General features: G+C 40.9%; 1 protein-coding gene across 1 annotated transcript in view; it reads right to left on the bottom strand.

Moving 5' to 3' along the window:
• The window catches only part of STXBP4 (syntaxin binding protein 4), a 58,202-nt gene that overhangs the window by 1,138 nt on the left and 32,908 nt on the right, over positions 1–24,156 (bottom strand). Inside the window, exon 21 of the mRNA XM_010131664.1 lies at positions 13,451–13,508. Within this exon, the coding sequence (XP_010129966.1) occupies positions 13,451–13,508 (58 nt within the window). The remainder of the gene's footprint in view (positions 1–13,450; positions 13,509–24,156) is intronic.

The following is a 24,156-nucleotide window of genomic DNA, read 5'->3' as shown; positions in this document are numbered from 1 at the left end:
TCACCTTTCAGGTGCACTGGTTGAATTAAATATGAAGTGCTATGATGAAACTACTCCAGATTTATCTTTTCAAGTAAAAACAGATTTTGTCTTTCTGTCTTCAAGAATCTCTTCTGCTGCACTGAGGTAGGGACATGGGGATCGCTATTCCAGTCACCATGCCTGTGCCGTAATCTTACCTTGCACTCACACCTTTCACTGGAGTATAATGAGCTCACCATAAGTTGGGTATGATGGGGACAACAATACTGTCCACCAAGAGGTGAATATGATGCCAACAGAAATCACATCTCGAGCTGCATGAACAGATCAACCTATCTCTGAAGTGCTAATCCGTGAATTTAGCCACTACTTTATTTGAAGCAATGCCCGAGCTAGGACCAAGCAAAAAACCAAAACGTATAATATAATGGCCATATCCTCAGTTCTTTTCCTTAAAAAAAACCACCCAGCAAAAATCCAACCAACCAAACCAACAAACCCAAAAGCTCCAGTGATGTGTAAAAACAATCTGTAAGTGCTTTCTGAGCCAGAGCAGCACTGGCTGAACTCCATTCCTTCAAGAGCACATTACAGAAATGCACATCACCTTTCTGGAGCTGTGGAGCTCAGTTTCGCGGTATAACTGAACAACATGTAAGAAATGCAACACAGCAGATATTGACATTCTCAAATACAGGAATCATTTCATTCTAAGAAAGCGAATGTTCCATTTTTACCAGGAATGAGAGCAACTTCCTAAAAGTGCCCAGTTTTACCTTTGGAAAATCAGATGATAGACCACAGGAAGAATAGGAAGAAAGTCCTTTTACAATGTTTTATGAGAGATTTGTGAATATATTTGTACTTGTAAGTGCACTAAAGAAAACGTCTTTGCTGCATTTTCCTGCAATGTTTTCTATAATGCCAGGAAATGCTGTATTTTTAAATTTTTTCAATTAAAAGATATAATCAGCATGGCTTAATACTGAAGATAGTACTTTAAATTAAAGTCCCAGCATGTGATTTCACTTATTTGCATAACGATACAGAACTCCTTCCAACACCTGCGGAATCATGGGAGCTGAACGGATTCCATCCATTCCAGTTCTGCCAATGCAAGACTTATTGCCTGCAGTACTATTTTAGGTGTTTATATTGCCTGTTTTATCAAGCCATTCCTCAGCAATCCATTACTGCATTTAAATAAGAACAAAATTATTTTAATTTCCCCCCCATCTGACTTCCCCAGGTAGCGTACCTTGACGTGTTGTGTACATAAATCCTTAGCTCTACTCATGAGCATGCAGTGTCAACCCTGTGAAATGGGAGAAACTGCACCGCAGCACAACAGTTATGTGGAAGAGCTTCCATGGGTCTTTGATGTAACCAATGAAAAAATTCTTGGTTAAGTGTTTATTCTTCAGAAGATTTTCCTCCTCCATACGTTATGACCAGGAGGCAAATGACAGCATGCCCATCTTCCTGCTAACTAACCTCTGTAAGAACTTGGTTTGTTCTCATACAAATTAATGCAAGAATTCTCCAGATCTCTAGGAGCGCAGAATTGTGGCACTGAAATCAGAATCGCAGTTTTCTATATCTGATTGTTTAATCACTGGAAAGAAAGGAGAGAACACCCTCTCCTTTCTTCATCCATTTGCAAAATATATGGGGCCAACAGCTGCTCTAACGTCAGTCTGCTGCAAATGCCTCTGATGGGAACTCAGTTCTTTTAAACCTGCGCTAGACCTTATCCCACGAACGCTTCTATAGGACAGTTTCTTTTAAAGCCCTTTGCCAAAATCCTTACTAGGAAAAGAACTCTTATAAATAAACGTTAAGTCCAGATACCATGCCTCACATTGTAGACAGGCACACACAATACACACAGATTATTTAGGTACAGTATAAATGTATAACCCCCCCTGCTATTTATTTTTAGCTCTCCAAAAGTGCTGTGGCTAAAGAGCTTTGACATAATCAGTCCGAAGAGATAATCCCAGATTTACTGGTTTGCAGAACATTCTTGTATTAGAAATACATCCTCTCTGATTTGTGTGTTAGGGCCAGCGATAAAAGTGAGAGGGAATGCAAATCTACCTCTAGGTTTTCCTTAATTAATGAAACTGTTTTGAATATTAAAGGAATCACTGGAAGGCCAGCGTTAAAAATTCTAAATATAAAACATTTTCCACTTGCAAATGTTCCTGTTCAAAAGATTAATTTCACATTTTCAGAGCAATTAACAGTATTTAAAGATTTGTAGGTTTCCAAACAAGTCACTGCTATCGGAGGGTAGCCAAATTTATTGTTAGAAAACAGAAACATTTGATCTGGAAATATGTCAGTAGCTTATTCTGTATTTTTAACATTAGTAAATTGCAGGACAAATTTTAGAGCTTGGAAAAACAAAACATGAGAACACAGGCTTTTTTTGGCAAAGAAATGGTAGAGAATTATTTAAAATACCATTATAATTACCCTCCTTATGGCTCTTACTTCTTTGCATGGAAAATTATTTATTTTAAAATGAGAACTTAAGACAATCTTTTAAGAAAAGAATAATTCAAAGAAAAACTGATGGAAAAAATGTCAGCACCTTTGCTAGATTTTGCGCATTACCAAGACATGCTTTTCACCTCAGATTGTATCCTCCAACTAGGGCAAAACTCTGGAGCCTAACAGGAAATCATGAAGAGTCTGGCATTCCACCCGGGTGCTGCAGGTCACTGTGCAGGGTGAAAGCAGACGTGGGATTCTTTGAAGTTGTTGGTTTTTTTCCCCTTTGGAGACGGGATGGTATTTATAACACCTGGCTGAGTTTTTTCAGTGCACCAGGGTTACCTCACTTTAAAAGGAGCAATCTTGTCTCTGGACCAGATCTCAGATGAAGAGGTCTTGCACAAGATGCAGCCTTAAAGAGTGAATCAGTCAATGTCTCGTAACGATAGGGACCATTACTCGCTAGGGGCCAAGTGGGATTTAGTTGTATCTGAACTTGCAAAGCCAAACTCTGGCCTCGTATGATCCCTGTGCTACTCTACCAAACTGAGCAGTATCGACCGTGCAAGTGAGAGCAGAGCTCCACAAACCCCACGGAGCTATTTTCCTCCCTAAATGGACACACCCTATAACGTAACTCCATTTAATCCATAGTCGTAATTTTGCTAAACTTTTCATGTCTGTTTTCTTACTTTTTGATTTCCCAGACTTCACTAGCCCTTTAAAATGCTCAGCTTCAGCTGAGCACCGATGCTTGCTGGAGCTGTTACTGACCTGCGCGCAGCTGATCGTCTTTGCGAAGCCGCTGCCGCGGTGCCACTGTGCTGACAGCCATAAGGCTGAGCCCTCGGGAACGGCACGCTCAGAAAGCTTTACCCTTCAGTGCTTCCACTGTTGTCAGTGAAATAATCATAAAAAAATGTAGCAAATAGCCCTGCTAGACTTAGATGCAACGGGTCGGAAGGGGACATGCCTATATTACCCAGAAATACATTCCACGTTGTGCTTATTTAGTTTTCAGACTTACACGCGTAGCCCAGGGGGATGTTCTGAAGTTGCTGTGAAGTTGCCCATGCCATCTGCTCGATGGCTGACCCTTTGTCCCACACTGCTCCGCAGGCCCCCACGCAGCGGTGGTTTGGAAGCTAATGAGGCCAGAGCAACAGGCAAATAAAGAACAATGCCACTGAATGAAGAGCCTGAACAAAATCCTTCGCCTAGAGGTTTTATCATCTTCCCCGCTTGCTCTTGCACAGAATCTGTCTGCGTAGCTCGTTGCTGGACCACACACAGCTCTGCAAGTTTTGCCTTTGTCTTTTGTTGCTGGCCCTTTGTGTTTCTGCTCCCCTTGTGCTTCAAACAGCCTTTTGCTTTGCAAGGATCCTTATTCTCTTGAAAACCGTTCCACTGTCACACATCTCGCACCTTTGAGAAGGTACCCAGCTCTTTCATCTCTGTTTCACTCGTACTTCTCTCACTTGCTAATGCACATCTCCTGGGCCATGACCAACATTCCTTGTGCAACCTCAGAAACGTTGCATAGTAACAAAATACACCATCAAAAACAGATCCTGCACGAAAACGGAGCAGCCCTAGCTCGCACCAGGCACCTGAAGACCTTCATGTCTTGGACAGGGTGAGACAGAATTACCCTTTCTCGAGCCAGCAGGTGGCAACGGAGCATCTAAGGGAGTAGGAGGGAGCTGCTGCCCCTGAACCAGACCATAGCTAATGGCAGATCTTGCGGTTATAGCCAGCCCCCTCCATGATCGTGGAGTTCAGATAAACGCTACTCGGCAAGATTTGGTATGCCGGAGGGTCAAAATGCTGGGAGTGTGCTAACTGCCCTGCTCTCAAATCTCTACCTGAAGCGTTTCTAAATCGTGTTCCAAACAGATTGGAGCAGTTACTGGTGCTGCACCTGGCACGTCTGGTGAACGCATTCCTAATTTTATTTAGGACTGCATGATGCTTGGGAGCAGGACTGTTTCTCAGCTTTCAAGAGCCAGGGCTTTTAACGCTTTGCCGTTGTTCCTTATGAGTTTAAACTTGTTACCGAGTTTTTGTTTCTTCGATGCCACTATTTATCATGAAATAAGCTCTCAGAGCTAGCACACACTTGCAGACCCCACGATGGTATCTGTCATGTTTGGCATCCCCTTTGAAAATGCAGGAAATGCATTTGAAAATGCTTGAAAAGCAGATGTTAAGTGCTGTAGGGGGATACCAAGTCAAGCAACAGAAAACCCTTGCTATTTTGAAGAGCAAATGCTGGAAGGATTTGCAAGGAGTAACTTATTCTGAACTGTAGCTAAAGGCTTTTGATTGAGTAGACAAACAATTAGAATGAAACGAAACAACTGAGTGACATTAACGCGAGTATAATCAATCAGTCCTGAGGGAAGACAGTTTCCAGACATGGAACCTGTGAGGCAGTTGGGGAAGGGGTTTGTACTGTAGTTATCAAATCCAGATTATCTGAAATGAAGTGTTCTTTTTTCCTTCCCCCTTTTTGTTAAAACTGGTTTAAAACAACATTTCAGAAGGAACACAGGACATCTAATAGTACCCCAGGAGACGCTGGGCAGGTCCTGGAGACTGCAGTGGCCTTCACTTCTATTGTCACCTCATGGAACTGTGTCCTAAGGCGACATAAACGCTTCCTGTTTCCCCTCAGGGATCGCATATTTTGCTTGAGTATTAATTAAAGATTGAGGGAAATAAAGGGAAACCCCAGAAGACAGTCTCACTATTTATTCCTTGATTAAACCGATTAAACACTTGTCTGCTAGAGAAAAATCAATGAGCCATTTCAGAAGGCAGTAATCACTAGGAAGGAGGTTTATACAGGCAAATAGTGTGCTGTATCATTAAAAATTGTCAATAAACCAATGGCCCAATCGAAAATAAAAACAGTAGGACCTGAGCCCAGGCTGCATAAGCCCAAAGCTCTGAGTGACAGGATATGCAAGTTTGAAAGCACTACCTGAAATCTGTCTCACCCCAGTGTTAGCCAACTGCTACTACTCCAGAAGTGCTGTTTTAATACCGGCAGTTACTCCTAATCCCGTGTCTCTGCGTGAACTTCATAAAAATTCTGGTGCAGTTTATTTGCAAATGCATCAGAACACGCTCAAGGCTGATATTTAAACCACACATGCACTAAAGCGAAATAAAGCTGGAGCGATGGCTTAGGCTCACGCTTCAGATGAAGCACGTACCTAAAAACCTTGCTGAGCGTTGTCCTGCTCCTGCTGGCTCTCCCCAAACAGGCAGATCCCAGGAGAACCGACGGCGTGGAGCAGTGTACACGACTTACTCCACAAGTGCCAAAACCTGCCCTAACAAAGGACAGTTGAGTAGAGTCTGAACTTGCACACTGGCAACTCTACTCAAAGAAGTAACTAGATAGGTGAGAACTAGACCTCTGGTCACATCAGTATACAATTACCCAGCAGAGGTAACAAAAATCAGCAAACTGATTTCAGTGGGATTTGTAGGTCTAGAGCAAAAAAAAAAAATAATTTCAGCTTTATGTATTTTCTTGCAGAAGAAATTTTAACAGCTGCCTTGTATGATGGGTCAGAACCTGGACAGAGCGTGCAGTATCTGAGGAAGCCAAAAGAATGTTTCTCCATTTTGGTTCTTGATATTAAAGAACAAACAACCTCTCAGGAAAAAAAATTGCCCAACCAAAAGCAGCTTAAGGTCTTAACATTCTTGCATTACAAGCTCGTGTTATCATAAAATCCAACGCTACGTTTCCTAGTTTCACATCTCAGATTACTTTCCTTACAGTCATCCAAAATGATTTCAGTGAAAATCAGAGAAATCGAATTCCCTACAACCCAAATTCTGGCAATAAACCATTTCCAAATCTTAGAAAGTATTTGGAATTTTCATCCTGGAATTTTCATCTGTAAGTCTTCATTAATTTTTTGTTAGCAAAATGTCGTACACTAAATCATTGCTGTGTGTTTTAGTAAAGAGCTGGGGGCACGAGTTTCAGAACAGGACCATTACTTCTGGATATACTTATTCCTGGTGACCAACTGGAGACACAGCAGAGTCACGTACTTGAGGTGACAGGCATTAACACTTTGTGAAAACAAAAGTTCTCAGAGACGTCTCAAGTTAGTTATCTAAAAAATGAAAAACATCAGGATTACCCGAAGTCATATGGTTACGCCTGAAAGGGTTTGAGCCAGTTTTATTTAAATATTTGCAACTCTTATGACCATGTAACTATTCTTTCCTCTATTTTCAGGTAGGAGGACTTGAGGGTGACAGGTAAAAGGAAACATTTTCAAAAGCAATCTGTATTTTTGAATGATGTGTAAAATAGGCAAGGTCCAATTTTAAGAGATGAAAAGTAATTGTGTCTTTGAACTCAGTGAGAACAGAGCACTCCATGCCTCAAAATGCCCATTCCTACTCACAAAACATCAACAAAACATAGCATGAACCAAATTCTACACCTTCTGACGAAGGCACTGTCGTTGTCTCCTTTATCACAATCCTTCCATGAGAATCTTCTGATTTTTAGAAAAACTGCTGAAAGATAACCCTTAATCAAATATTACTGTTTCCCCTTTGTTGTAAGACAGAAAACATCACAGCCCTCAAGACATCTAAGGGCAAAGATCCCAAAAGTTTAAAATATTTGGAAACTTGTCTTCCAGGAAACTCTAAGATAAAAGTTGTTGAGGAAAATAACAGTTAATGTAGAATAGTTAGAACCTAGTCCTATTAAAATGCTAGAAAAAACAGTGTTTACAGGGGCAAAATTCACAGCTGGTCCTTACAAAGTGTACACATATGCAAGGAGTGGGTGGCAGTGGGAGGAGGATAGCAAGGCCCTGGCTAATTTTAGGTGCCAGTCTCATGATACCGAGCTGCCATATGTTAAAGGTGAAGGCAGTGGGAGGATGAAGAGATTAACTATAATGGGTTTTCTAGGAAAAAAGTAGCGTCTCAGCTATGGTTTTTTACACTGTTCTTGTGTGATTCTAAACCACCAGTGTATATCCATTATTTAATTAGCATTAATTGTCAATGATGCTTCACTGCGAGAGCAGTTTTGCGTAGACTCTTTCTCCTATTTGAAAATCAAACCCAAAGTTACTAATTCACAAAATCTGCTCAATGATAGAATACACGTCTGTTTGCATCGCTGCAGTGCTGTGACTTCCACGAGGACTTTTAATGCCAGAGCGTACGAGAGAAGTGAAACGCTGCTCTGACAGTGGTTTCATTCGGTGTTACACCTGAACTAATTCTGGGCAAAACCAGCCACATGACCAGCTTTCAGAGAGAACAAGACAGCCTTTCTCTTACAGTGCCCACCCTAACACCACCCAGCTGATGGGTAAGCGCACACATACACACCTGGAGGTAGGTGGTGCTTTAGGAGGGCTCATTAGCCCCTTTGTGTTTCTGGGATTTACAGATAAAATGTCTACTTGGGACAGAAATTTCTATTACAAAACCAGTAGTAGAATTTCTTACCACAGGATAGCCTTGATAATCTAATAAGTAAACTTGATTAATATTGAACTTTTTTACCTTATTATGTGGGGTCTTTTCAATAGACTGGTCCTCCAAGTTCAAGACAGGTAATGGAAAAATTGGAGAGGATCCAGTGGAGGATCACCAAGATGATCAGAGGGTTGGAGAACTTGGCCCATGAAGGAATGTTGAAGGAAATAAGCGGTTTTGTTCAGCCTAGAGAAGAGAAAGCTCGGGGAGCAGGGGTGGGTGTCTAATCAAAGTCTTCCAATACCTAAAGGGTAATTATACAGAAAATGGAGGCCCTCTTCTCACGAAGATGGGTGGCAACAGACAAGAAGCAATGGGCATGAGTTGCTTCAGGGTAAATTTAGTCTAGACTAAGAAAATATTATTTACTGTGAGAACAACTGAACGTTGGAATTAGGGTGCCCAGGTAGGCGGTGGAACCTTCCTCAATGAAAATACTCATGATGTAGTTTGACAGGGCTCTGGATAACTTACTCTTCAACGAACAGTTAAATGAGATGACCCTTCCAACCTAGACTTTCCTGTGATTTTATTCTATGACTCTGGAACTGCAATGAACTGCTGAAAACCACATTAGGCTACAGTCAATTGTCACTTTGAGCAAATGAGGTCAGAATCTCAGCTCTTCTTAGTCAAACTGGCTGATATAGACAGCGATAGAAATACTGAACGTAAATTGGCGAGGAAGGAGGCACCAGTGATTTGTTTGTTACACATCACTGATGGGGCATGTCTCTGCTGCTACATGTGACTGGTTGTATTGCTACAGGCAAAAGAAATAGTGCTTGCCCTCTCCGTTACTTTGCAGTACACCAGGTTACCTTAGAACATACAAGCCTTTACTCTCCAGCAGGAGGAAAGCACAGTTACCCCAGCAATGAAGCTGCTCCCTACCTTTCAGTCTACTGGTGTAATTTTTGTCCTTCTGATAACTGTTAATTTACATTCTATCAGCAAGACACTTGAACCTGCTTCTTTCCCAGTGCACCCTGAGGTGCAGCTCAGAGAGGCTGGCATTGCTGTTTGCTCTTTCATGGTAAACCTGTACATGACCTTAATGCCTAGCGCAGCATTGGGCGAGTTCACGACACACCAGCAGCCTAGAAGGTAGTTTTCTCTCAGTACTTTGTGACTGACCTTAGCAACCAGGTTGACTGAAAATCGTTTACTGAGAGACTGAAATTGTTTTCTGAAGAAAAGCGGTGATTTCAAAAAAAATGTCTGAAGTTGAGAACTGATGGACAAGATACAGCTTTCCCTGGTAGGTGCAGAGAGCAGTTCAGCCCCTAGGACTGCAGCCATGTAAATGTTTTATTCATGGCAGTTATTCACATAAGTGGGTTTCACTTTAGTGTGTAACACAAGCCAGCTGGTTTGCTTCTTTTAAACTCTGATTTCTCATGCACTTCATATTGCTACACCCCCTTCAGAGGTATTTATGGAAATTTCACAGCGAGCTGTCTCCAGCTTATGTGCTATTAAGATTCCGTTCTGGAGTGTTTACTGCATTAGATTTATAACATATAGATTTATGGACACAGCTACTTGATGGCCCAATAAAGCATGTTGGAACTGAAGGCAACTACTAATTAAAATAATATTTGATGGTCCTTAGCATATTGTAAAACTGCTGTGGATTTACACAGAGCCACTGCAGCTTCTACATAGCCTCAGCCTAGCTGCTTAATGAGAAAACTGACAATTCACATGTAAGATCAGTTTAATTGTGCCTACACGTCAGGAATTAACACGTTTTTCTACCTGTCTGCGTATAGGGAAGTGAGCTGGTGTTGAAATACTCTTAAACCCCTCATGGCATTGGCTGTTCTAAACACCAAAGAATGAAAGGATTGAAATTCACAGCCAAAGAGAACAAGGTTCCACTATTAGTACCAGGGCTGCAGAGTGTCAACTATTCTGCTAATCCCCATTTAAACAATTAGCTTAAATCCTACTGAAAAGCATCAGCTGATCAGATGCACCTCAGGGTAAGTTCTTCCTAAAAAAGCATATTTTCTACATTGAGTAAATTTTCATCTTGAAGTTTCCCAGTCAACGTTACAAACACAGGACTTAGGCAAGCCCTGCTCCTTGTCCTAAGGAGTTAACTCTTCCAGACCGACTTCACACACATTACAAAGTGTAGTGAGAGGTTCCAGTTTTCAAGCTTGCAAAAAGCCTGGCTTATGCTCTGCGAAGTCATTTGGAAACAGTGATGAAAGCGAAGTAAGGAAATAGTTAATATTAATTACCCTGATGTCTTACTGCAATGCTCAGTTAACTCCATTCTAATGAACTGCAGTAAGAGCTCTTAACACCTCTTCAGCATGCTGGCTCCCCTCAGAGGAACAGAAGGTTTTGGACAGTGGCCACGAAAGGTGATTTCATGCCCTTCCCTGCAATTAAAATGGAGAGATTTTCCTCGCCTGCCACATAAAGCCTGACAAGCAGAACATTATAGGACAGGTTACAGAAGGCAACAACGATGGAAATCCTGGGGCACTATCCCCTGTGACACTGGGAGCACATCAAGAAAAGGGAAGAACATTCATGAGTCACTAACAATCAAAGATATAAAAATTCCTAAATAAACCTTTTCATGTGAACTGCTCAATTCAAATCTGTAGTCTCAGCAAGTGGGGAGAACCTGCAAAACATCTGATGCCTGCTGAAAATTAGGCTGCCACCACCTAGACTAGCTGAGATTCTGCTGTTGCTAATACGCGTTTTATTGTCACATCTGCAACAGTTCAGCATCCAAGTGCAGAACTTCAAAGAGATTTCCTGACACATTCGGCAAAGCCAGCTTTCTGCTGACTCACCAAGACAATGCTCGTAGGAGAAGCGCAGCACTGCCACCAGAAAAAAAAAAAAAAGGGGGGGGGGGGGGGCCCGGGGGTAGCATTATTGCTCCACAGGTCTGGGAGAGATTGTAAAAAAAAAAAAAAAAAAAAAAGGGTGGGGGGGAGGGCCAGAGTTTTCAAGAGTGTGAGATTTCTTCTGACCTGCTGCTAAAATTTATTTGCTATTACTACTAGACAATACTACCTTCAAGCTCCGTTTCCAATCGCACAGGTATAAACGTAGAGTATTGCAAGTGTTTTACCCAGAACAGAATCCAGCACCACCTTCACTCTCAGGTGCCCTGTCCCAGCTCACTGTATCAACAGATGGAGACCAAGGGAACAGCGCTCCGTTTTAATCGTTGCTCTTGTATTTATTTCCAAGGCTATGAAACTGGCTTTTAATTCACTTTCATTTCTGAAGTTATTTTTCTACAATACTTTTTGGTCTAAGTCCCAGGTAGTAACCTACATCTGTCCGAAAGCAAAAGCTGCCCTCTGGTTAGGGCTGGAATGCAGGATAATACACGGCGTTTGGAAATCTCTGCCGAAAAAAACGGGTCTGCTTTAACACATGTAGCTCGAGGCTCCACGGGGTGAGTCGAGGACAACAGAGCAGTATGTTTGGAAAAAAGAAAAAAAGTCCCTGCTTTTCTTGGCTAGCTAATACATAAATTTCCATGTTATTTACGTGACTTTTATAAGAGTTTGGGATAAAAGAAATTTTATCTCGGTGCAAAGACTTACTTGCTGCCCTTCCTGTCTTTTAGGAGATTGTGGAAAGCCACCTGCAAAATAATGTCTTCCTGGCTCCTATAAGAGTTAAACAACACACCAATTTCAGCAGCTAGAATAACTAGCTGTTAAGTAAACAATGACTCATGAGTTATATATGTAATGGAGATGAATTATAATTTTCACCAGTTGTTTCAGTCTTTTAGAGGAATAACAAAAAAACCCTTTATATGCAATAATTTTCACTGCATTCTTGAAAAAAAACAACAGCATACTGTCAAATTCGCTTCCTGAAGCTTCTGGGACATACAACACGAGCTACTTCTTTTTCATGCTTTTTTTCCTCTGGAATCGCAGAATACAATTGAGAAAAAAAAAAAATCTTTTCTACAGTATACAACAAATTCCTATGGTTTTTGTCAAGTAGGTCTTTGTAAAAAAGCTTTCAATTCTCCACCTGCAAGACATTAGCAGGATATAAATCATACTTTATGGTTTATTTTAAAAAGATTATTTTTGTAAATAATGAATTTATGCTGCGTTTTTTCTTCTAGTACTACTTTCAGAAAAATGATCACTAAGGAAACCTTATAGATAAGGAAAGCAGATAACAAGGGCCCAAGCTTAGTGCTTTGTTTTGGTTCCCCCCCGACCCCCCACATATGATCACATCTTCAAATTGCTTTTAAAGATTTTGTAGAAGTTTTCTTTGCTTTAGACACTCTGTTACTGGAACATCCTATCAACACCACATTTTCTCCAGTCTCTGGGGAGTTTTGAGAAATTAATTTGCCTGCAGTATCTTCTAAAAAATCACAGCTAACTCTTGATACAGATGTATTTTTCTGTGATTTCTTTGTGGAGGTGCAGAATAACCATGTAGTGATGCGATGTGTATCCCAAACACTGGTCAGTGAAATTCACTGGTAGTTAATGTAAGTATTCTAAGAAGCCAGCTAGGAAGGACATGGTTTTATCTTTCCCTTGAAAACACAGAAAGCAGGGCCTAGGGAAACCGTAGGTGTAGTTTCCACCGGGTAGAAATCGAGAACAAAACCCAGTACACACGCAGAACAGGAGAGAAGGCTTTGGCACCTGGTGCAGCTTCAGTGGAATTAAAGTTGCTTAACCTGCAGCCAGCGACACCGTGAAGTGTCCGTACTCTGATACTCAAGTTACTAAACCTCTGTTTAGCATCTTAGGTGTAAAGTCTAGAGTAGAATACGTCTTTTCGACTAAATGGTATAGCGGCCGGAAATCTCTCGATCATTTAATAAATGTAACTAAATGCTTTCAGTCCTGTTCCTTCGCCCCCTTGCAGCAACTTATTCCCACGCGTGGGAGTGGGATATAACATTTAAAACCTCCTCTATCAGTAACTCTAGATTAGGTGAAACCAGAGCATTACTTCTAAAAATCCGGAATAATTCTAAGAATTCTTCCACATCCCCAAATGTAAAGGCATTTTTAAAAATAGATATTTATACCTGAAAACTATTTAGCAGATGAGATTTTTTTTTTTTTTTATCATCTCCTGGGTCCCCTATAGGGTCAAACACCTAACTGGGGAAGCTTTCAACACCGTAGATTAGGGTTTTCAAAGACGTCTCAAGGACTGCGAGACAGAGCGCTCACCGAAGTGCAGCTGGATTTGTGACTAAGCCCTCTAGGACCCCCTGGACAGTGAAGTCACGAAAGCCAGAAAAGAACAAGTAATGTTGGTAATAAAGATGTATATAAAATATATGATAGCTTTTATGATTTTACTAATTTCTCCATTAATTCTAGGTTTAAAAGTACACCAAACTCAATGCATTTTTATTTCAACTTCTTCCCCCAGAGCTACTCACTTGATAAAATATTTGATTCCATCTGCTGTATAAGCTTCTTCCCATCCATAAGGCAGACCTAGGATGAAATAAAGAAAGGAATTGATAAACATTTGCTGTGCTACAAAGCTATAAACCATTTGATGATACTTTTATCACTAGCATTTCTTTTGCAGAAGCTGACAGGCTGGTCAGAGTGTAGCAGTTAACCCTTTCTGAACTTTTTACTGTGATTTACCTATATGGAGCGACCAAAAAGCCCCCTTGCCCATGGCCTGCACAGATCCGTGTTTACGGCTATTACCTACAAACGTTAATAACTAGGTGAGGTAGAAGCCTGTGCAGAACGAAATCTGCTGCTGCTTGGTTCATCACCAACTTTTGTGTTTATACATAACTCTTTCGGAATTTAGACAGGAACTCCAAGTCACACAGAGACAGATTCAGAGAAAATATGTACAGATATTTGTATGTATCTTTATGTCTACGTATCCTGACAAAGGCTAATTAAATGCATTGCTTGATTCTGTGATTTACAGGAATGTTTCTGGGATTTGAAATATTTAACACTGGGAAGTTTAGTATAAATGAAAATAACTGATTCTGAAAGGGTGCCATTTTTACACACACTGAGAAACTGCCCTCTTGTCCCCTTTTGTTACAGTCAGTCATGCTAACCGCCAAAACCCACTCGTGGATTAGTCTGAAAGTCCCTCCGTGAGAAAGACAAGTAATACTTTCAGCAGGGTATACTAGACTGCTTTAAAAATAAAGTTTTCATAGAAAACCTTTACCTTTTTTATTACTGTTTGTTCAAAACTAAATGCTTGTAGAGTTTGAAAAGCGCTAGAGGAGGAAGCTTGGGCCAACGTGCAGCAGCGCTCCTGCTGTACCCTTTTGTGACACCGTACTGTAACGGATATAAAGGGAAGCGTGAGGTCCTGAAAAACCTCCCTTTTTGGAGACTAGAAATATAAATAAAATTAAAATCTGTGTGAAAATTGTACTGCAAGTGCTTTAGCTGGAAAGTCCTCTTGAAATGTTAGTGTCTTAGGAGTTAAACTATTTTTGTTCAAGCGTATCTCAAAGAACAGCTCATTAGAACCATCTGTGAGCCTGCTTCAGATTTAAAGCTTCGCTGGAAAATGTGCTGGACTGCACGCACCGTAGGATCACTGAAAGCTGCCTCATACCAAGGCATTCCCAAAGTGCACTTTTTTTTCCTTAACTGCTTTCTTAAAAGGCCCGTTTTGTTTTCTCCCATTGTCACACCATTGTCTCTAGGGCGGTCCTTACTTCTTAAAAATCTGGAAGGGCACAACTCCAGCTCTCAACGCTGAGCAGGGCTCATTACAGCTACTGAATCAGGATGTGGCACAGTGAGCAGGTACAGACCACCTGAGAATTGTACCTGCAGGCACCAAGCGAAGAGCAACAAGGAAGGCTACCAAAACTCCAGAATCCAGGAGCCTGAGAAGTGGTAACTGGGGAACAGCACCATTACTGTTTAATACAGCTTGAAAAGCAAAAAGCACTTTGGGGTCAGTTTTTCCTTTCGCTTTTACCCCGTCTTAGTCACTTATCTTAGGCTTCCTCCATTTTCAGTCTAGCATAGATCTACACAATCTGTTCCTCAAAACATGCCACCTACTACCTTGGAGAGAGAATAATCCACAGCTACTTCCCTTTAAATACAAGGTGGATGCTGTGTAACAATTTTCAGGCTCTGACTCCTATGAAGGAAGGAAGGAAGAAAAGGATGTTTTAAGTTATAAATCTGCTAGACATGATCACTAGTTCTTCCTTCCTCTCCCATGAAAGATGGGACCTTTATTCAACACGGATCTTTTTTAATGATTTAAATGGCAATAGGATTAATTCTTCAATTGCTTCCATCTGCCCTGGCCTTTCCTCATTCCTGCATGCAACGTGCATAGCCAAAACAAATGACAACGGATTTGCTCTATTATGAATAAACCCCTCAGCATCTGCTCTGTGCTCCCATGCATCCCCTACATCACCCGTTTCATTCATCAGTGATAATTATATTTTTTCACTAGTAATTTGACTAAAATTATTTAATTCCTGTTTTCCTTCTAAACAAAGGACAGCACATAGGTACCAATGATTCTGTATTCTTTTCTTAACCATGAAAGACCAGTTTTCAAAAACACTGAATACATTTGTCACTTAGAAGTGAGACTCTGGAGATTATCTCCACAGCTTTATTTGCCTTTTTGACTTCATATGCATTGGCTTGCATATCCAATCCACTCTTTATATGCTTTAAATTTCCACCTACATCTGTAGGTTTTTTTATGTATTTTCTACATTTTTACTCTTTTTTCACTGCTGTTCCCTTTACTCCTTCCCTTCACTGTTAGATTTGTACTTACATTTCTTGGCATTTCCCATGGTAGCCAGGAGGCTCTCATGTTTTGCATCATATTTCCCTAGACATCATCTTCACTTCCTTCAAGCTCACTTTCTCCATAAATCATTCATAAGTTGCTCTACTTCCTAGTGCTCTGTTTTTTCCACACCCTCCAGGGTCAGTTTTGTTGCCTGTCTTAGGACTTGCTTTGAAAGACTGCTAAGCTCTCACCTGGAGTAAATGGGAGGTAAAGGAGCTCAAACAGTCAGAAAGAGACAGGATTCAGCTGATGGAAACCCTGGCAGTCAGGTTTCCTACATATTTATCATTTCTTCTGTGAATCGCTACATTCTTTGATTAAACTTCATAAATAATATATCTTGGCTACAGTTGTCTGCATATATAATCTTAAAAAGACAGAGATCTACAACATTTTAAAATAATTTCTTTTCAGCAGAAAATACAGGGCTTCTGGCTATCCAAACAGTTGTGATTATTTATCTTTTGCAAGGTAAAGAAAAGGTAAAACTGCAAAAGTAAATACACATGCGAAAGAAATGGATACAGATCAAAGCACCCTCTGTCAAACAGAATAAACAGTCTCCCGAGAGGGGCATGTTAGCCAAAATACATTAGAGCCTGCCATTATTCTGTCCTGAGTATATGCCTTTAGTTAGGGTCAACGCAAAGGAGATTTCTACAATGCTATGCAAAAAGACAAAAATCCCCCAACAAACCGCTGCTGCCTGTGCTGGGGTGTGCGTAGCAGAGGTGTTGCAGCAGGTCACCGAGCAGCGAGGCAATGTCCCTGGCGACTGCTCGCCTCCTGCGCTGCAAGATACCTGCTGCCAGAACCACCACTGCGAAGGGAACGTACGTGGAGCAGAAAGGACGCGGAACCCTCAGTGAGCCCTTTTCCTGACCCTTGGGAAAGGGTGGATCTCATAAACTCTTATCCCTTCCTTGGGTTAACAGGACCAAGAAGAGGCACCAGCATTGGTACTTGGTTGGTTGTAGCAAGCAGAAAGATAAGCACCAGCCCTAATTACAACCTGTACTAAGCAACAGACCTTGAAGAATTTCCTGCTGTTTCCAAGACAGAACGCACATCTGTCCCGCCACAAAAGCTGCATGCTGCACCGTCAAGCGAAGACGGGGGAAATGCAGATACTAGGAAAAAGCCTCATTTTACTGTTACCACACCCAGAAACTGTGAAGTAATGTAGTTGGGTGGGTTTTTTTTCCAACAAGTTAAAGAATATTAAAGCAAAGGCAACGTGGCCATCAGCAGATCCAAAAGCCGATACCATAGCACGGACATTCAGTTGACTCAAAACTGACAGTTATTTCCCTAACATCTAAATACTGCAGTCCAAATGTTTTCTTATTTTTCTAACAAAATTACTGAAAGGAAATGAGAGATTTAGAAGCTACAGTAAGAACTGTTCAAAAATTTACTGTTCACTAGGATTCCATCTAGATTTGGCCAAAGTGGGACTATTTAGATGCTTCAAGATAAGTACGTCCTTAAGTGCTTTATTTTGGCCTTAAGGCCAGACTTCAAAACCCTGCTCCCTTTATACACGGTCACACCAACATCACTGGTGAATCTGACAAGACTGCTTAGGGATAGCTGCCTACCAGAGGTGGTAATCTCACCCTAAAACCTCTTTTGTGAAGCATAAACTTATTTCCAGCAGTGTTGACAGCTTTGTCATCCACTTCAGAAAGGATGTCTGGCTACGGTTCGTTTCCTGTTAGGGCTAAACAATCTCGTGGCTGTATCATTAAACCACCTCATCTGGAATTCATGTGAGGGATCAACCTAAGGGATGTAATAGCTAACTGGAATTAGAGCCACATAGTACAAGGACTCGGTTTCACAATGAACACATTCTTTGACCAACACCAGAAATAAGGATGTCTTTTTTATGCTTCCTTTTACCTAGCGTGACTTTTCCAGCTAGCTCAGAACTACCCTTTATTTATCTCCTTAAAATTTATTTATATTCAATATTAGACTCTCAAAAATGATGAAGTTTAAGAAGTAGGAATTACCTGCCAAAATACATATTTCTGATATTCAAGATTTGCTGAAGGACACGATAAACAGTTTTCTGCGTCACCTGATGAGGTTTTGAATTCTGATCTCTTTTCGATATCCACAAATTCAGCCCTCATCAACACTCAAACCTTCCTCACGTGGCCTCAGTAATAACGCAGAATTCGTTAGTGAAGATCCCCAGCGCCTCTGGCTCTTTGAGCTATCTAGGCAATGCAAAGAACGTGGAAAGGTGAAGATTTGACTTGCGGGTTCTAAGTCATCTGGCCTTGGACTCCTGAGTGCTGCTGGAATATGGGAATGCCCCAGACGTGAGACTAGAGGTATCCCGTGACGCGAGACTGCCAGAGGAACTCCTCTACAGGTTACACAATTTAACACGGCTAAAGCAAAACCAGGTGGAGCAATATCCAGCCTTGTTTGCTGAGAGCGTTCAGAGGGGTGTGGGCATAAAACGGCCCTTTGTTTTTTGGGGCTGTCAATCATGTATGCTGTATTTACTGCTTAAAACCCCACGTTCAGAAAAACGGCTTTCAGAAGAGAATACGCGCTTCGGGCATTTGCTTGTGTGCCCCTTTATTCTTTAGACCATTTCAAGTGCTCTTCCCACAAACAAATGTGTTTCATTTTATGAATAACACTCTGCTAAGGGGACATTCCATTCCTGTCTTTCACATATCAAATTCCACTTGAAAGAAATTGTTCTTTTTCTTTTGTTGTTGGTCATTTAATAAAACAAAGATGGAGTAAGTAGTTTTCAAGTGGAGACATCTGGGAAATACTAGCAAGTGAAATTTATGCTAATTCAGAGCACGGCTGGCAGATTGATTTGTCTCCCTTCAGTCTTGTTCCTAGAAACCACGCTTCAGGAAAAGTATTTTTCTTACTTTGGATACTCAGAGCATGGTGAAAGCTGACGTCGTGTTTTCCCATTTCCTATCGATCACAAGATACTGACCCATCCATGGTGGCAAATTTAGTAACATCTTACTAAAATGACAACGTAGAATGAGAGTTATACAATAGTTTGCTTCTCGTGCTGAAGAATTATATCATCAACTCTAAGATCTTTATGGTAATTCTGAAATTACAGTTACAAATGGTTTTCGTCTATTCTAACAGTCCTCCGTGAATAACTTGGTACAGTTAATTAGAACAGAATGGATACAACAGAAATTGTAATGTATGAACAATGACCAGTCAAGTGACTAATTTAAGGAAGTTAAGAATGACCTCAATCAGTGCACGCGGTCAGACACTACTCGGACACAGTGCTCTCCTACCTAACGAATAAAGAACCCCAAATTTCAGAGAAACCTGCGCAGCCTGTGCACTTAAGTTCTTCAGAAATGAGCGAGAGCTATAGTCATCTGAGCAACGAGGTTGCTGCTCTGTCTTCAAGAAGGAGAAAGAATTATCTTACTGAAAAACTACTTTTAAAAAAAAGTACCTTTTCAGAAGCTGCACATCGGAAACAAAACAAAACTACATATTTTTCAAATAAAGACTAATATTCTCCTTTCAAATCAAGTTTTAGGTATCGTAGGATCCAAGCGGTTCGGACTGTTACTAAAACAAACAGTTCTAGCCAATGCTCATTTTTACCGATGCAAGAGGTTAGTAGTGGGAGTCCAAAACTAGCACAGCGCACATAACAAGAGCAATAAAGTCCTTTCTTCCGCTTAGCGGATGGCAACCGAAGGGGTACAACCAATTGCCCAGGAATGGCAGCGGTCACTGGAGCTAGCAGGACACACTTCACAATAACACGACTATAAAATATCCTGGGTTTTAAAGGGAACAGAAGGAGTACAGCAAAATAACTACTGCGCTGCTGCTCCACCAAAGAGAAGCTGTTTCGAGGTACAGCAGAGAAGATACAGACTTCTGTGAGAACAAGGAAGGTAAATCAGCCACTAGCAACTGACAAAAAAAACCCTATAAACTTTTGGCTAATTCCTCCTTTTGGCTCAGAGGCAAACCAGAAGATTCATGGCAGTACGTACTGTGCCAGGCTAGAACCTGAGCATCTACCGCAGCCGCTGATGTGGAACCGGAATGCCTTTTAGCATATGAAAAGCTGAAGATGAAGAGTGCACTGCTTGAAACACTGATGTGAAAGGACTCTGACGATTATTATTTTTGTAATGTAACCACCTTTCAGAAAAATTGAATTATTTAGCAACTTACACTGAAAAAAACAAGCTTATTATTTCGATATGCCTGTAACAAAGTCAGCATGTGTCCTATGTGGCTTACGCTGCCTTTCACATACCACATTCTGATAGTCCGACGTTCAACAGTCAGTTCTGAGCAGGTCACGACACCATTAAGCAGTGTGTCCTTCAGCATTACAGCTGTGCTAGTCTTGAATGCAGCACAGATGTCGAGCCGTTAGGGCAGGGGAGAGGAAAGGGACAGTGAAAGCAGAGAGGAGCTCAAGGCCAGCTCGCTCTGACCAAACATCAAATTTTGCATAATCTACTGGCTTCTATTATTTGCCTTTAAAAATGCATTTAACATACTGATTATCTGACAATTAGTTTTGTATTTTTCACCCTCACTTCTTACTACGATGGTACTGGCTGACTGGTGAAAATACCTAACAATGCGGCGGCCAACCCTTCCCAATTCTTTTGTTTATTGTGGCTGAAGAATCTGTGGATAAGGTGGAGGCAACACAGAAAATCAGAAAACTGCTGAACGCGGAAATTACCTCTTTCACAGAGAAGGCTGCAAAGAGAAAAAAAAGTCCTACCAGTGCTCCTTATTCTCTAGCAGCTCCCATTTGCCTTAGTTTGTCAACTCAAAAATGTTTCATTTTATTTTAATGCTAAAGGCTGCAATAACAGAGTCTCAATTAGTGACAGAGCAAGAGAAACACATTACCCTGGGATCACGTAAGCAGTAATGCTCCCTGGTAAGGTCTTAAAAATGGTAAGCCTGTGCCCCATTACATTTATTTCAGTCTTATCCAGCTTTTTAAAAAAAATATTCCTTTCTATAGATTAATTACAGGCTTTTTTCTAGTGACTATTAACATGATGCTGCCTACCTGTGATTGGCCAAGAACACGCTATTATTTCCATTGCTGGTTGAATACATTACAATTTACAAAGTAATTTTTAAGGAAAATTTGCATGTTAATTTGAAATTCATTTTGTTTATACCTACGAATCTCGAACTGCTGAAGACAGGAAACACATAATTTATTTTAAAATTAGAGAAATGGTCCAAACTGGGGAATTCTACACAAACGCCACGTAGGCTAAATAAAAGTTAAATCCATAGAATTAGGTACTTTTGGTACAATCCACTTTCAGCTGATTCAAGAGTCTGGAATGACACATTCTTATTGCAGAAACACAAGCCTCTGCACAGAGGGCATTCACCAACAGCACCGGATAATGAGGAGGAGCCTGGAACACCTCACTGCGTGGCCCCGCTCTGCAGGATTTTTTTCCTCAGGTTCCCTCCTCTGTTGCTCCCCTGATTACTCTGTTCCGGAATTGATCCATCTCCTCCTCTCCTTCCCAGATCAACCTCTCCTGTCACGGTCTATTGTGCCATCCACCCACTGCCATCACTGTCATCTCACAGTGCTCACTGACGCATGGGATTGTTAAATATAAGTTTAATCAGAAAGCATCCATTGGTAACAAATTAAAATGGCTGTTTAAAATTAGAATGGAGCAGAAATTGTCTGAGATTTAAAAAGCAAGAGTATTACATGATATGCCTTCCTTGCTCACTAATATCTTACTTTTTTGCACCAATGATGAAATTAAACTGCGCAGGGGGCTGGCATGAACCACCTACAATTGAGAGACACAGAGCTCCTCTCTGCTGAGCTGGTTTCGCAGTCAGTACAGCCCAAAGTATTACTTTTTCCTTTTGAAGCAAGAATTGTAAAAATATATTTTCACAAATCATCCTTTTAGGCTGTTACAAAATCCCAGTGTAGCTACACAGAAATAAAAGAAGGGGTTTATTTAGGGGAAGAGATGACTTTAAAGGCAGCACATTAAAAAATAATGTCAAAAGTTCTCAGAAACTAGGAGAGATACTTTCCCTTTTTTGTTATAAATCTGAAAGGGGGATAAAAATCCATGTGCCTAAATCAGCGTATTTTATTTTATCTTAACTGTAAAGGATTCAAACATAACATCCGCAGCAATCACTAATGCAAGACAAAATCTCCGTCCTGAACTCCCAGTTAACGATACATATGCTTTAGGGGAAGGGGTAACAGCTCTAGTACGAGACCTACGCACATTTTGTACCTCATTTAGGTCTCCTTCATAAGCACCAAGCAATTATGCTTTCCTCTTGCAAGTTCTCCTTAAAAATCTACTTTTTAAAAGCTTCCTATATAATTTTTGGCAATCAGCTTTCTCTGCACTTCTCATCTAAATTATCACACTTGTGCACCATATATGCCTAAGGCACTCTGCTAGCCCTCAGCTTCTCACTCCTACCTACTCAAAAAAAAAGTGAAAAAATGTGACAACTGAAGGAGCTGACAGAAACGCGTACCAGCCCTCTGAGACAAGATGAGCACTGCGAGCTTTAGCACACGCTGACATTCCAAACAAAGGTCTGATCATTCCCCACCTCCCCGCCAGCGTCAATCCAGCTCTCTCAGGATGCTCATAGTGGTGGAGCCAAAGAAAGTCAACTCAGAGTTAACTGCGCTCGAGTACGCAGAGCGCCTTTGGTTCAGCTCTGGGCTGTGGTGGCTGCTTTGCTTTTCGGTACCTGCAATATTAAGACGGCCGCTGACTGGAGTGCAGACACACATGCCCACAGAGACAGCGGGTCCCACCTCTCCCGGTGATCATGCCTTGCAAATCAAGAGGGAGCGGGGTCAGCCTTGAGTCTGAGGCACTGCTCTGGGGTTGAGAGCTCCCGGTTCAGCTGCGAATTTCCTCTGACTGGGAGCAATTTGTATCTCCAGGCTACAAAATTTAGGAAGGTTTTTTCCTCCCCCCTCCCGTATGTCAAAACATCATACTTAATTAAGGATTAATATAACAAAATTCTAAGCATTATGTCAACAGAAATAAATAGACAGACAATTTAGGAAGCATTTACCATCCAGTAAAATTGTTGATTCTGTAGAGTTTTGACTTCGGTCTCCATAGTGACCAAGAGCAAGTACAACTTGGATGGGAAGAGGCACAAAGTCAATTAGTTTTTTCACAGTGGGATCACAGTATGAACCAAGCGAGTCCGCAGCCTTTCAAAGGTCTGCTCTGTAATGAAGATTTCCTTCAGAGATGCTGGAAATTAACCTAACGAGACTGCACTAATCTTGTTGGCTCATCTACATTTTAAGGTATATTAATATCACTTACTTGTTTTTCATTATTAGAATCTTTTGATTTGGAAGTCAGTACAGACAGTGCCTATTCAAAAGCTGACTCATCTTTTCTCATTAAAGGTAAGTGAATGGAGAGAGAATAAATTGCTTTTCCAGCAGCAACAACAGCATCCTGAAATCTAGGTCACGTAAAGAACTGTCTCCAATATAGCCCTTGGACAGGGATTTGTCTTTCCTTGCTGTGAAACACTGGGAATAACATACATGTTCAATCACCAATAAATTAGCTGGCATCTTGTTCATAATTGATACTTTAAATATATTTTTAATTTGATCAGGCTATAAAATTACTCCAGTCTTATTAGTGTCACCTTTTATGTACCTTTTCGGCTTGTACATAATTACTTTAATATTCTCAGACATCACATTGCACAACTGGGGTCTAATTCCTGGCTCCTGTAACAATATCCAAGCACGACTGGTCAGGTGAAAACAATGTCATTCCTCACTCACATTCCACATAATGTGGTTTTAGTGCAAGTAAGTTCGTTTGGGGGTAATTGGGGATTTAAAACCCATCTGTAAATGGACCTTTCTTGGAAAGGTCATTTAAAAACAGGATTAGAATTTTATAAGGGCTTGACTAACTGGATCAAATGTTTGAAATAAATAAGGTGTAATTCAATAAAGACAAAAGCAAAGTTCTACCCTAGGTGTGAATAATCAGCTGGACGAAAGCGAGTGGGCATGGGCCATGATGCTACAGTGAGGAATACAGCGCCAATACTCTGTGGCAGAAGATAACAGTCCCCATGAGCTCAAAATTCAGCATGATTCTGCAAGGAGAAGTCACTGATGACCAGGTCATAATCCAAAATTACCAATGAGACTCCGGGATTTACCTTCTTTTTTTTTTTTTTTTTTTTTTTTTTAAATGAAAACTCAGAAAATACCAAAAACAAAAAATT

This window comes from Buceros rhinoceros, unplaced genomic scaffold, assembly GCF_000710305.1.
Source record: "Buceros rhinoceros silvestris isolate BGI_N320 unplaced genomic scaffold, ASM71030v1 scaffold22542, whole genome shotgun sequence".
Taxonomy (NCBI): domain Eukaryota; kingdom Metazoa; phylum Chordata; class Aves; order Bucerotiformes; family Bucerotidae; genus Buceros; species Buceros rhinoceros.
The sequence above is the reverse complement of the archived record's forward strand: the minus strand, read 5'-3'. Positions and strand labels throughout refer to the sequence as shown.